Consider the following 15749-nt stretch of genomic DNA (forward strand, 5'->3'; position numbering starts at 1 on the left):
ATTTTCCTCTATATAACTTTTAAAATTCTTTAAAGTTCTTTAAAGTATTTTCAGTCAGTCCATATATTAATTTATTAAGAAAGCAATGCTTCTTTTATTGGAACACAAGTCATCTTCAGAAGGTATCATGCATGCATATAATTATTAGTTCTTACCCCTATGCTGCTGATTTCTGATCCTAAGACAGGTCTATCAGATGATGAAGACTCTGATCTTGTCTTTGACAACTTCACTCTTTCAGCAATCTGCAAGTCGGAATGCTTCACAGGTTACACAGCAATAAAGTTCATGAAGTTTACACAAAATGCATCTGTGCTCTAGTTACACTTGCAAAACTGAAGTAAACTACTATAAAATTGACCCCTGTGCTGTAACTGAGAGAACTATAATCATTAACACTTAATTCGTTCCCACAGTTCAAGTTCACAGACCTGCTTAGGAAACATTCTGCGGATTCTAGATACCTCTCAGTTATTCCCGCATAGAGCAAAATGAGACCTGCTTTCCCCAGATAATGAGAAGGGTTACTGAAACACACAAGAGCTCACCTTGGCAATGGGAATGTCGTTGCTGCTGCTGCTGGTGCTCAGCTCTCCCGTGCTGGGGTTGATGGGTCGATTGGCAGAAGTGAGACGGTTGGGGCTGGATGGGCCCGTTGCCTGCACGCTCTGCAAACGTGTCTGAAGCTCTCGAACCTACAGTAAAACACAGCATTCTTATTCTCCCACTTATATGGTTTAAATAGTTTGGAGATTTTTCTCATTGTCTAACCAAGTTTAATTGCTCCTTGTTTCAGCACAGAAGTTATATTTTTGTACCCTGGTGGCTGTGAAGTTTTCATGTGAGGAGCAGATGAGTGGAGGTTATTTAAAAATTCTATTGTTTTCAGCTTTTAAAAACTATTTGCAATATGGAAATAGGCAGATATAATACTGTAGAGTAATTACTCAAAATTTCAGCTTGTTTTATTTATCCCCTTCAGTGCAGCTGTACTGTATGTATAGAAATTATTCTCTCTGGGGTAAAGCTAATGTTCCAACCTAAGATAATGATGCCTAAACAAATCCAGTGGCACTCCTGCTGGTAATGGAAAACTCCAGTTGAAAAAAACCCTCTTGACATCAATAAATCAGAGGATGATCTTGTCATATATAAAGACATTCATACATTAATCATGCTTTAAAAAGTACAGTTAAGTAAAGCTACCATACAATGAATGATGTACAGACAAAAAAACCCCAGCAAAGTACCCAAACAACAGCCTGCAGAAGCTCTTTGTAAACACACACTGCAAACACTGCATGGTCCTCATCACATATCAGATACTTGCAGAACTGATGTCAAAAGATTTTCAGTACTGCAGGGTTAAAAAAAAAAGAAAGATCTGCAGGAGCCAAACTATAGCTGAGCTAAAGATTATAGTGTTTACATTGGAATAGTTCCTAACAGTCAAAGAATAAATTGTCTGCTTAACACAACAATTATGCCACAAGGTAAAGTGATAGAGCTCATTTTTCCCACAGATTTCAAACACAGAGCATGAGATGAAAGAAGGGGCAGGAAACAATCTGAAGAGGAAATTCCCCTGCAAACAGTTTTCCTTCAATATGCAGGTTTCTGTGCTGATTTTGATGGAACAGTCCCTCTGCAAAACAGAGCTGGTGAAATTTTAACTTAAGTCCAATAAAATAAAAGTTCAGACCATTTGATCCCCCTGTACATAGCATGAAATACAACTTCGGTTCCTACTGTGTAAAACAAGGTGGGATTTTATACTAAATACAATACATTTATACAAATAAATGATTAAGCACGCAGAAATCCCTTAGTCAAAAAATATGCAAGTGACATTAAAGCTTGGGCTTTCTTCCACTGCAGGTGTGCATGGACAGTGGGTGCACATGGACAGTGTTCAATCAATCTCTGCTTGAAGCAGCAGCAGTTGTGTATTCTCTGCACAACATAAACAAATCTCAAAACCTACTGCACTGAGGAAAGAGTTAAAGTTGAAACACTCTCCAGTCACCAAAGCAGTATCTTATGCCTCCTACAATCCTTTACCACCTGCTTCTACTCCCTCAAGAGTATCCCTGCCTCTCTCCCTCTGTTGAAAGCAAACTGAAGGTTAGGCTGCCTGAGCACTTACTGTCAAAAAAAATTTTAGGTATTTGCAAATTACAAAAAAAAAAAAAAAAAAAAAAAAAAAAAAAAAAAAAAAAAAAAAAAGGAAAAAACCCCTGTGTGTTTTACATAAAAGAGTGCAACAACGGCATGCTGCTAATAAAAAGCTGTAGGTGGCAAGAACAAAAGCACAAGCACACAAAGCCTAACTGCACTCACAAGTTTCCTGTTCAGTTGTGGAGGAGTGTTACATCTTAACCAATATGAATGCAAACAAATGAAGTACACAAAACCTCAGATCAAATCCCCAGTGTTTAAAGGAGCTTGCTGAAAAATGGATATGGGTGCTTGACCCAGAATTATACAGCTTAGCTGCAGTTATATCATGAAGTTCACTGAGCAGTGTATAAAGTGCATATTTATAGTAAGTATCTTCTACATATTTGCAGCTGAGGCCTCCTTTGTTCATACAGGCATATATAATTTCAACATAGGTACAGCGGCACTAATGCAAACCTTAAGGACAGAAGTGCTCCACTGATGCAAACCAATCATTTCAGCCTGTTGATATGCATAAAGCTGAAATTAACCATGCAAGCATATTTTTGCTTGCAGATGTGGAACGTCAGTGCAGATAGGATTTGTACTGTGGCATTAACACTGAAAAAAAAAAAAAAGAAGAAGCAACCCCAAAACTTCACTAAATTAGAATTACTATTTATTAGTATTTCTTTTAACCCAGGCTGTTCCAAACTAAATTCCACAAGTGCTTAAGCTACAACATTGTTTAAAAGCAAACAAACAGAAAGACCACTACAGATGTATTCTTTGTAAAATCAAATCCTCATCTCAACGTCTGATTTAAAAATTGCTACAATATTCACCTATGCCCAGAAGCTAGTCCTGGACAATTTCAGTCCAAAAGCAAAAAACATCCTAAATTTAAGTGCAATCAGGAAAGAGAGCATTAAAGTTGTTTAAATCCTAAGCATGCATTGACTCTAAAGTTTAAAACTTCCTTGTGCAAAGACACTATTGTACAAAAATTTAATGCAGATAGGTTTCCTTTAGTCTATGTTTTATTAGTGAGCAGCAACTATTGGCCATGACTACAAAGCCAATTATTCTTAAGGACCTGTAAAACACCAACAACAGGAAGAAAAATGAACACAGCTAAGGTCACATGCAAAGATTTCTCAGGAGAGCATTTCTAAAAGAAAACTCAGAGCACAGCACAGTCATTAATCTATGCAACTCACTGCTTTAATATTGTATCATAGAAGCAACTACATCTTAAAGAAGCTGCCTGCTCATGTATACTTCTTGATGTGTTGATTCAGGCCCCTATTTCTGAAATTTCATGCTGAATTGCTTGCTATAAATAACTGCACAAACTTCAGCAATGCTAAGTACTGGATGGTAATTCTGAGAGAATAACAGGGCAAGATTGACCTGTAAAATCACCAGTCTCAGAATTCACACATGCACCAAGCCAGAATCTCATGACTGTGCTGCCCACCCACCACACTGTCCAGAGACACCTTAAGTAACTATTTCTGGTCACCAAAACCTCCACTGTAAATAGATGCAGCATCTCCTTAGAAAGTACTTTTCCACACTTGTAGCAATTCTAAAGCAAAAATTAAAAATGACCAAAGAACAGGATTAAAAAAACCCAAAACCCAAAAAAACTCAGACTTCAGAAGAGTTAGTCTCTTCTCTGGATTGGTGAACACATGAGTTATGTAAAGACTAGTTTTAAAAGCATGATTGAAAATTGTCTGATCCTCCATACTCCGTACTTCTAACACTCTTTAGTGTCATTACCAATGTAATATACATTATTCTGAGGATTATGTTAGTTAGTAGAATGAAGGTAACTGCAGTACTGCATATGAGACACAATAAACACCTGGAAATGGGAGAGAGAAGAAGGGAATATTTTACAGGAAATGGATGCCAAAATTAGCAAAATCTGATGGGTAAAAACAAGTATAGAAACAAACCCAAAGAAGTTCCACTGAAAGACAGAAAAAGAGAGAAATAACAAGGAAGGATTTAAAGAAAAATTTTTGGAGTCCTTGCATTATACTAGTTTAAAGATGGAAACATCTAGAAGGGTATGGAAATTGCCATGGACTCTCAAAGCTCTAAATTGAGATGGAAATAGACTGAGAGGCAGATATAATTACATGATCAGAAAAAAAAGGAGTAGCGAATGGAGGGGGAAAGGAGAAATCCATGGAAACATCTGTGAAATCCAGAATTAAAAAAAGGAAAGAGCAAATATCTTCTAAAAAGGAAAGAGCAAATATCTTCTAAACAGCTGCAGCAAGTCCAAGGAATTACAGAAATAAAGAAGTGCTGGAAACTTAGAAAGAGCAGGAGCAGGGTCCTTAAGTGAGACACAAGGCAACAGAGCCATTATACTTCGGACCAAAGGACAGCCTAGCTACCAAGAGAAGTCAGGAGCAAACAAATTTTCTCAAGTTATTAATAAGGATGTAAGTAACTGGAAACTTTATCAATATTTGATGTTTAGCAATTGAACCAATTGCTTAGCTGTGCTTCTCATTTTTTTCCCCTTTCAATTCTGAGAATTGGAGTAGGAAATTAAGCATAATTTCTTGTGCATACCTTAAGAACTAAATAAAAGGACAGCAAGAGTAGACAAGAAAAGAGGCTGACACATTACAGCAATGCTGGATTTATGAAAGACTTTGTAAGTTATTAACAGGCATCACAGACATGTTTGCAGAAATGCATCATGGGTTATAGGAAAATACTTCAGTGAAATATTGTCATTATCTGTAATCATGAATCTAAGAACATGTTTTCAGTCTTTGTATTTTACACATGCATACTCACAACTACATGATTGACTAACATATCCTAAATAAAAAACCAGAGCTACAAACTGCCTGCTTTTGTCACTGATTTCCACATTCAAAGGACACCTGCTCCTTTTGTTTCTAAGCTAGTTTCAAACAACATGCTTGTGACTCTTTTGCTTCTACCCTACTTGTGACCTCTTTCATCATGCAGTATCTTTGAACCCTTCAAGTAATAGCAATTTTTCCCCAGCATTTTAATACTACTTCATTTTTTCCCTGTTATACCTAGGAGGAAGATGAAGTACAACAAACCACAGGATGTGAACCTCTCCCCATTTTCTAATTTATTCATGCATACTGCAAATATGTGGAGGGAAAGATGTCAAACAAAACATCAGTGTAACAATTCATGCTGCTGTGAGTGGTGATGGCCCTTCCCAGCCAAAAGCACCCCTAACCTTTCATTTAGGCCTAGTGGTGATTATTTTTAGCCAGATAATTTTCAGTCTCTCTTATACCAGAGACCAGAACAAGCAAGGTCTGAATTCCTACAGATTGTCTGTTGTGGTTGACTGAGTACGATATAGAAGTCTTTCCTGGTATTTATAAGGGCCATCTCCTCAAGGAATTCTGTGGAGTTGGATGAGCTTAGACCTGCAGTTATCAGTTGAAAGGAGGCACTTGCAGAATCTCTGTCCTTTGCAGAGATGTCTGCTTTCAAGAAATGTATAAGAACTTAGCTGTCACTTGTGGACCCCTCTGGCAGATCTAAAAATCAATCTGCTGTTTGAACAATTACTTTGAGGAATGGAGAAAGGGAGTGACACACAGACACAACAAGCTGCAGGAGAACAGGAATGCTACTTATACACACAGCTTTTATATGCAGCAGGAGAAGCGCTCCTCTGCTTTTCACACCAACAGTTCCTCATGCAGAATGATCCAGGTGCTGCAACTCTATAAAGGATGCAAAGCAACAAAAACGAAGGATGTGGCAAGATGTGACATGGGAGGCGAAGGGTGAATTCGCTAAAAGCTCTGAGCACAACTGACATGTTCTGATCCAGGTCAGCACACAGAAACAAACACAGGTGAAGGCAGAAAGCATATCTCAGGCATTCTCTCATTTAATTTCAGATTAATCACTGAGCTTTTGCATACAAGCTTGGAAACAGGAGAAAGCTCTACTTCGTTAACACCTAGGTGGAGATAGTGTTGCATAAGCAAATACCATGCAACTGAAGGAGGTAGAGAATGGAAACAGCTTTTGGCTGCTACCTCAAGTTTCTGGTGCTCACCAAGAGAAAAGGAGACAGAACAATTCCAGGAGCACTTTAAACTCTGAAAGCAGATAATAATCTCTAAAGACCCATAAAATATCAGTGTTCTCTAGCACTCTGGAACAATACCTTCTGATTCTAATAGGAATGACAACAAAACAATGACAGTCCAACAGCTTGTGCCACCTTTGTGTCATCTGAGAACAGTGTGGGTTCAAGAACGCCTGCAAGTCCAAGGATCTGACTCCTACTGTGGTATGGATAGGTTTCAACTGCTCATGAAACCTACGTATTTTGGGAGAGCCCTCATGCTAAAATGAAGTTTCTTGGAGTAGGAGCAATGTAGGCAGCTGGAGGGATCACACAAAAAATGCCTCTTTTCTACTCCTGTGCAGATTATGTTTTCATTAAGGTCTTAGTTGAAGACAGCTTAGGAATCTGGTTTTGTTCTGGTCAGTTCAGTGAATTCAGCTGAGTTTGGAGCTACAGAGTAACTCTCACAACTAAAAGGATTTGATTAATTGAACAAGCCAACATATGACTTATGCAGAGAACAGTGTTCACAGACTTCCAGAGCTGGAACTGCTCTAACTTTAGACTTAGTTCTTCTGAACAGCCTCAGAGAAGCCTGAATGCTTCCCACACCCACTGCTTCTTATGCCAACTAGCTGCTTAGGACTGTGCTGAGGTACTACTCATCTGGCAACTTTCATGGGCAGTAATTAAAAAACACCAGTCAACCACAATTTTTACTTTGCAGTCATGATGGAGTTTATATGCTGTATCAGTGCTGAACGCTCAGGTGGATAAAAGGGCTTTTGTATAGGAACACAAATATTACTTTTTCTTCTACTATTTAAACCTGTTACTCCTTATAGCAGTTGTAAATAGTGCTGACCTGATTACAACCTTATTCTCATGTAATAATAATATTAATCCCATGAACTGGTACAGAAGTTCCCCAGCACCTTATCTGTATTACTGGATTCAGGATTATGATCAGCTGTGTGTAAGCAATTTCTAGGGCATTGAGTGGCTCAGACCTAAATAGATTTTATTTTTAATGTAGCAACATAATACAGAGGTAAAATAAACCTCTGCATTATGAAATCAGCTGCTACACTGCAGACAATTTACAGAAATAAGCAATTACCTCATTTACTAATGACCTGTGAGAAACAAACTCCAAATGTATGTTGTTTCTTAGCCACTGTTCCAGAGAGCAGCTCAATCTGTTAACTGAGTGCAGTAAATACATAATTAAATTAAATCTCCAACAAGCCTGAGAAAAACGTATCGAAAGCACTCTGCTTGATTACAGGCATTGGTCTGAAGGAACAGACCTATTGATCTGGTCAAATTCAAGCTTATCCACTTCACCCAATTTAATTTGAGAAGAACAATAACTAAATTTTAGCTGGATTTTCTTTCCCACTCTCCAGGGAAATAATCTGAAGCGATTCTTGAGTTCAGGTGGCATACAGAAAATATTTAATAGGTCAAAGAAAACATTTATTTTGTTGCCACTATGGACATTAAATTAAAAATGCAAATATGGTTTCCAGTGTGACAATTACGTAGTGTGCAGACAGGGTCATATGCCATGAACAAAATTCTCTGGTGGGGGGAATGAAGCAGTAGTTCTGCACATTCAGGATGATATTAACCCATATTTCAGTAAAGTCCTCTGTAGCTGCAAACTAAATGAAAACAACTGAAAAAAAACACACACAACCCTGCCAGCTGTGCCCAAATATTAAGGCTCTGTGGCAATTCAACATTACTGCCTTACCTACTGGGTAGGACATCTATCCAATCTGTCCAAGAAGAATTTCCTTAATTAAAGTAGAATGAACATTTAAATTGGCTTGCTACACCAAAGATAGCTCACAGTCTCTACTGAGCAGTTCCAGACTTACCCTCTGCAGGGTCAAAATATAATACATTTGTGTAGAGGTGCTAAGTCTAGGTCTAGAATAACTGCAGCTGTCTTAACTGGCCTTTTTTCCCTTTACTTTGGATAAAATCCTGAAGTAACTATCCTGGTTTTGACAGGTATCTCTGAATAATCATGCATGATTATTTTGAATAATATTTAATATTTTGAAGCTCCATTTTGAAAGTAGTCAGTAGCCTTACTTATTACTGTTTCTTCAGAAGCACAATCCTCTTTTCTCTTAGATACCTCACAGTCTAATTTCTGGGCTAATATAGCCACAAGTGGTTTATATTAATCTGTTCTTGCTCCAGTTTCATCCATAAGTTTGGAGAGCCATTACTCCCATTCTTACTTGCCTTCTCCAGCACTTATTAAGAGAAATCAAATTAAGATTTTGTTTTGCTAAGTTGAACAGGACAATCTCTTTTAAGTCCCTTCTCCAAGTACACTGCCCATTTCTCTCACCATCCTCACCATCTTTTTTTGGCAATTTAAACTTTGCCTTTTCATGCATAAGAGATAAGAACTACATAAAACATTCCAGATCAGATCTCACCTCTCTTTATACAGCCTTTCCCATCTCTACTGGAAAAAACTTCTCTGGTAAATCATAGGACTGAATTTGCCACCAAGTGTCAATGGCTCAGCCACACTGATCCCTGAGGCTACAACGCCAACTCTGTCCCTTTTTCTTTTTACGAACTGAGGAGATTTTGGCTGTCAGCAGAAATTCTTGTTACCAACCTTTCAAGCACCTTAACTTGCATTCCATACTTCTCCAAATTTGAATTTTTTTCTAAGCTCAAGGCCACCTATTTTTTTCTTGTTTGATATCCCAATATTGATCTGTACCATCTGTAGTATCAATGTCTGCATTTGTGTAAGCAAATTTCACAAGGACATACTTTTATTCTTTATGTGTTGTCATGTCCACTCCCTCAATTTGGCAATAATTCACCCAGTGCATAAACATCACTGCTGTAGCTCGAGGGGTAGTACTGTTTCTGCTTAAAATAAATGTCACTATAAAATCAGTCCGAAAAGTTCAGGACTGAAAACAAGTTATGGTGTATAATAAAACAAAATTTTACAAAGGAAAAGTTGAAGTGGTCTTGTTTTATATGATAGGAGATTACTATTTTTGCCTCATCACACATACCTTTTTTTGGCATTGGGAGAGGCTAGAGAGTTTCGAAAAGGTTATTTGTGGCTTGATAGCTGAAGACTGGAAATCTCACACAATGCAGAACATATATAAAATGATATAGTCACTGCAGAACAATGTTGTTTTAGAACAGCAAAAAGGGTCAATCTGCTGCTAGTAGGTAAAGAGCAACACTTGCAATTATTTCACCAAGGTACAGTGGTCTGATTTGTCATTCAGACTGAACACAAACTTGAAACTGCCTGTTTTAAAAACAAAAATGCTTTGTATCTAGCCTAAACTCTGCAGATTTAACAGATACAAAGTTAACAAATTTTAAAAGTAACAGAGATTGAGGTCACATTCTCTTGGACCTTTCATCTTTGGTTTTTTGTGGGTTTTTTTGTTTGTTTGTTGTGGGTTTTTTGTTTGTTTGTTTGTTTGTTACTTTGGAATCCACGCAAAGCACAAGGCCTTTCTCTGACCTTATAATATCATAAAATGTAGACAGGGAAGCAGGACATGGCTGGGACTACTCATTGTTCAGTGTGAGAATTATTACTCACTGACAGGAGTCCTGTTCTTTTTCTTTTTCCTAGTCACAAATTGAATTCTCATAAAAAACAAAGAAATATCTGTTGTTTACAGGGAAAAAAAGCGCCTCACAGGACAATTCACTAAATGAACATCTGCTTTCTCTATAGTCAAGTTACGTATGCTTCCTTGAAGATGAATATCAGGTTTTCTGTTAACAGACGATTTCTGACATCAGGTTATTGCACACATCGGCTGTTTATCACACACTCTTTTTCTAATATGTTCAGTTTTGTCCCAGTTTTGTCATTTGTATAACCCAGCTTTAAAAACAAAAAGCCTCACAGCCAGTAGAGGAAGTGAGGTTAAAGAGAGGCTTGTTCTGGTGACATAATCACACAGGCTTGGAGGAACAAGCAGCCTTCATCTCTGCAGCAGCCTTACCCTTCTGCGCAGCCTGTCCCTCTCCTCACGGACAGCGTTCATGGTGGCCTTGGTCCTGTTGAGCTCCTCCTCTTTGTTGCACAGCATGGCCGTGAGGCTTTCATTCTCTTCTCGTAGGCCAGCGAGCTCCTTCTCCCATCGAGACCTCTCCTCTGACAGGTTTGGGTAAAGGTCACGTCCCAGTACACCCTCAATCTCTTCTACAGTCTGTGAAAATAAAGTCATCAAAACCAAGAAAGAAGCAAAGATGACTGAGTGGGACTAATGGGTACACAGGACAGAAGTGTGTAACAGGCTGTAACTGTATTCTTATACGTACACATGCAGCCCCCCAACACCATTAGTTTGCTTCTTTTGTTTGCTGAGTAATATCAAACAAAATTATTATTTTCTTTGGCTATTTTATTAAAATATTTTGTACTGACAAACACTGAAGGAGACAGATATATGCAAATAAAACATGTCACATGTGAATGACAGCAATGCCAGTAATTTCATCACAGAACACTTCATAACAACTTAATGACTCCTTGTCATGGGTGAGCCCTGTACTTACTCTGTTTCCCTGCTGAGTAACAGGCAGAAAGTAGCAGCTTGTGAATGTGCATTGCATGGGGCATTTCTCAGTTCTAGACCAACATCACAAAAGGGCAAAGAAAAGAGTGGGAGGGGATAAAAAGAGGACTCTTCTTTCCCATGTCCCTGAGCTTGTTCTTTCCTTGATGTGACAGCAATACAAAAAAAAGAACTCTGTCCTTAGCTAGGTTTCCATTATATCAGAAGATGTTACAGCCTTTCTAATGCCTGCAAAAGTGCTGCGTTTCTCTGAGACATATAGTGCCATTCAGCACTTCCCATCCCACCTCCTTGCTCAGGACTGTGCCTTGTAGGCACAGTTCAGTACTGGGGACATTCAGCAACTTCAAAACTACATTCACCCAGCACCAGCAAGGGAATACTGCCATGGCTAAACTTACTGTCAGACTGGTCATTCAACATACTGAAACACAGCATAACACTCAATGTGTCAGGGAGCAACGTGCAGTTCTGAATTTAGTACACAGTGCATGTTGTGCCTGTGTTCAAATAGCAAAAGCACTCCAAATGTCACTTATAAGCTTTTGAATCTCTCTGAAAGCAGTATGCATAAAAATCATGGTAAGAAATATGGAAAATAAAAGGAATATATGATGTAACTAGCAACGCAGAAAGTTTCATTTCATTGGAAAATCCAAAACCAAGCTACGGCTAAAGCCTATACTTTTACATATAATATGGAAGATAAATCATGCACCAAGGTCAAAAATAGTCTATTTAGTTGTTTTATTCAAAAGTACTTAACTTTTATATTCTGATTGATCCCTTCCAATTCAGCATACTTTAGGATTTTAAATATAACAAAAATTACTGCCTTGTTTATTTCCTTAAATCAGGAGGGACTAAAAGAACCAATTAGAGTACAGCTGAAAATGACAAACCAAGTCGGAAACACAATTCCCTTTTTTTTTTTATTTCTGCAAGAAATTTCCCCAATGTTTTCAGCACTATCTGACTTAAACATATCAAATCTTATTATTTGTCCATTACAATGATAAGTTGGTTATTTAAGTTTATCAATGCAATAATCTTAAAGAATAAATCTTGGCTACAGCAAGACTCCTTGGTGAGAAGGAAAAGACACTTATACAAAAGCAAAAACATATTTTTAACAACTAGTTTGAAATGCCTCTATAGAGGAAGCAGGGACAAACCTTTCACAGTCAAGCTCAGTTTATCCTTTTAAATCATATTTCATGTCTCTCTTCTATAAAACTGCAATACATTTACAGTCATAACTATAAACTTTTATTGACAGAGCATCTACATCATAATTCTACTTACACAGTTGGTAGTAAGCTGAAACTACTTTTCTAAAAGAGCAATGCCTTGCAACATCTCTGTAAAATGAAAGAAGCTGCAGCTCTCCCTTACATTAGCTTCACTTGGACCTATAGGTCTCAAATTATGACAAAGTAAATTATTTCAACACAGCATGACAATGAGTTCAAGTTCTGAATAAGCAGAGGGAGGTTAATCTTACGTGAAGAAAAGCTCTGCAATGGCAGGAGAAATCTCTTTTGATGATGCCAGTTTTATTTTAAACAAAGCCTCTTTGTTGCTGTCTTCTCCTGTCCCTTCTTCCCCCCATACCCCTCTTGAACTTCCCCTGCTGTGTTCTCACCCACCTAACACAAAGTTCTGCTGCTACCTCCTACCTCCTTATTCCCCATGCTCCTGAGTGTTGCTGTTTTTCCAACTCCTCCCTTTTCCAAGCCTCTTCTCCTCCTCAGAGCACTACTGGGGGTGATAACCCTATGGCAACATCAAAAGAGGAAGGACTGCCATGAGGAAGCAGCAGCAGTGGTTTAACACCACAGAGGTATCTTCAGACAGAGAGGTTGCTGCTGTTTTTCACGGCTCCAGTGCTATCACAGGCCCACACAAGTACAAAGGTCAGGCATCGACAGCATCAGGGTCTGAGAGTCATACTAAGGGCTGCCCTATAATCCTTAACAAAACCAAGGGACCATTCTGCTTCCTTCTCTGCTCCTTCATTTTGCCCTGATCAGTATCTTTTTGCTGACTAAACTATTATCACAATTCTCCAGTTTGACGACCAACATGTTACCATCCACCATGGTAAATAAAACATAAAAATTGCACTTGGATATATCTGTTTACATGGATATATCTAAGTGTTGTTTATTTTTTTCAGAGCAGTATCACAGAGCAGTTTTATCTGCTGCACAGAAGATAAATTCAGGTATAATTTCAGGGAGCATAGGATTGAATTACAATGCAGTGTTCTGAGCACAGGGCAGGATGCCATATCATGGTAATTCCAGTCTTGTCTCTGACACTGCCATCAGTACTCTCTGCCTTAATTTCTTTACAAGAGGTGTTGTGTTACAGATGTCATATCAGATGAAATCACTAAGTATCAGGTTTGAAAGAAGTAAAAGAAGTACTCCTTCACATGACATAACTCAATGGTAGAATTTATTCCTACCAGAATTTATGATAAATCTCATTTCAAAGTCTTTTCAGCTTTTTATGTGACAGAAACAATTGACTTAGATAGGGTCACATGATTTGTATAAAATAAACAAAAAAACCAATTTACCACCAACAGCATTAGAAGGAACCTACTGACATTTAACCATCAAAGCAGAAGGATTCAACACATTCAGATGCATTAGTCCACTGGTGACGAAAAAAGTCAACAGTCAAAGCAAAAGAGAGTCAGAATACTTCAGGTTTCCATTCATGATTCCATCCATTTTAAAAACCTCTCAGTTCTTTGTCTGAGGAAGTAGGAAAGGAGAAATAACCTGCTGCCATGGATGGAATGGTAGAGGGGGGCTCTGCATGTAGGTTTTGCTATTTTAAACACATTGGTGACACACTTCCTAGTGCATAATCAAGCATATCACAGAGACTCCTATCTTCCTGAAAGGTTAATAATCTTTGCGTGCTATCACTTGTCAAACTCAAGCAATACCAGCCTCTAAAGCACAGGCACTGGGGAAAAGCTTTCCCCTCAAAATGGCTATGCATGTACAGATCACATGAAGATAAAAAGGCTTGTGTTTTTGACTAGGAAGAAACTGCTGATAGTTAGTTACCATTACAAAAGTGTGACAGTAGTTAATGTGAATCAACAGTAAAAAATGGGATTAAAATAAAAAGCTTGAGAATTGAGGTTTTGGCAGATATTTTGACACTTTGTTGAATCCAACTCCTGCAGACGTCTTGATCTCATCTCACATCAGATACCTCTGTGGACCTCACACAGACTGATCTCTACCTGTTTTCCAGGATCCACAGTCTCTCTCTTGGTGAATACTCACTTCTGAAAACAGTTAACCTCAAAACTCCAAATGCTACTTGGTAACATTCAAAGTATTGATCCTAATCCTCTGAGACACTCAAATAAACTGCTTTAATACTGATGCCAAGAGACCAGAAGTCAGTCTGTCTTCCTCTCTCTCTCTCAAATACACAGACATTCTTCAAATTACTATTTTCAACATCATTTTTTTTTTATTTCATTATATTCCTCAGGTTCCACCAGAGACAGAGGGAACTTTTCTCAGTAGTATGCCAAAGAGCTGTCAAAGCCATCTAAAAGGGTTACAGTCCACCCCTCTTGAAGAGCAAACTGTCATCTATTTTTTCTTGTATAAATGAGTCACTGACACCTTTCCATTTGACACAAAGAAACTTTTTTAGGTCTTCCCCTTTATATAAGATACTCTGTGTCTCCCTGGCTTTCAGGTTCTGAATTGCAATCCCTTTGTTACATGAGCCAGCAGGCAACTCTCTTCTTGTTCTGTTACATGTACAACACAAGCAAGACATACAGGTATCAGTTGAATTACTTGTTCCTGTGTCTGACTTGTCTCATTTGAACTAACAATGCCTCACGTTAAATTGGCTTTATATTTTAAGACAGCCAAGTGATAACTCAGGCATATGCACTGTGTTTTCAGTTACCAGTCAATGATCAGGTGTAGGACCTCGGGCAAGTGACAACCTGTTTGCTGGATAAGCAAACTTGCTTAAGAAAGTAAATTAAGTGCTGAGTGTCCCCATTTCTCTTATCTCTGAAGTGAGCATAAGACAAATACATTTCTGATTTGTGATCAAAAGTATATTAATAGCTCCTCCCAACCCTTGGAGAAGTTGTGTAAAACAGGTGTATTACTACTTACCCAACACTGTGAACTCAAGTTGATTCATGTGAAATACTCTGGCACCTTTGGAAGTGAAGTGCAATTACTACAGAAGTGATCCAGTGTGTCAGGCAACACTGTATTTACAGCCTAATGCTACCATTACCTTAATGGCTAAATCACAGTGTTCGCTGGCAGTAGTGAGCTGTTCAATGTGCCTGTCCACTTCTGCTACTGACAAACTGCAGCTGCTTTTCTTCCGTCCACAGACAACATTTTCCAGACCTGTCAGCACTCTTTGCAGTTCTGAATTCAAGTCACTACAGTTATCTAAAAGAAAACAAGACAAAACAAAACAAATATCACAACAATTAGTGACTCAATGAAAAAACAAACTCTAACCCAAGAAGCGCCTCTTGCAGAATAGCCAGGACTGATATTGTTCAAGGAATGTCCTCGCACTCTGTCACTTTTTCCTCACCAACTGATAGGCTTAAATACCATAACCACACCAAATTAAATAATGAGTTACCTCCCATCTAACAAAACAGTCCCTCTGCTTATCTAAAGTGCTCATTCTTTTTTCAAAAACCCCTCTTGTCTAAAGAACATTTTAAGACATCACATGCTCATATCATAAGACGTTTCTTTATGTTGTTCTTTTGACCATTCAAAGCCAATTATCCTGATTTTATTACCCTCATAGGTTTCTCTCTGTAAATTCAACTGTTTTTTCTG

At 38.2% G+C, this 15749-nt stretch overlaps 1 protein-coding gene across 2 annotated transcripts in view; it reads right to left on the reverse strand.

Moving 5' to 3' along the window:
* Positions 1 to 15749, reverse strand: part of MCC (MCC regulator of WNT signaling pathway) — a 205038-nt gene that overhangs the window by 37781 nt on the left and 151508 nt on the right. For both annotated transcript variants that reach the window (XM_027712627.2, XM_027712630.2), the window contains 4 exons: positions 15178 to 15341; positions 10297 to 10503; positions 549 to 695; positions 156 to 245 (listed from right to left, as the gene is read on the reverse strand). In XM_027712627.2, the coding sequence (XP_027568428.1) occupies positions 156 to 245; positions 549 to 695; positions 10297 to 10503; positions 15178 to 15341 (608 nt within the window). The remainder of the gene's footprint in view (positions 1 to 155; positions 246 to 548; positions 696 to 10296; positions 10504 to 15177; positions 15342 to 15749) is intronic.

This window comes from Pipra filicauda, unplaced genomic scaffold (genome assembly GCF_003945595.2).
Source record: "Pipra filicauda isolate LSUMZ 115617 unplaced genomic scaffold, ASM394559v2 scaffold108_size2327098_pilon, whole genome shotgun sequence".
NCBI classification, from domain to species: domain Eukaryota; kingdom Metazoa; phylum Chordata; class Aves; order Passeriformes; family Pipridae; genus Pipra; species Pipra filicauda.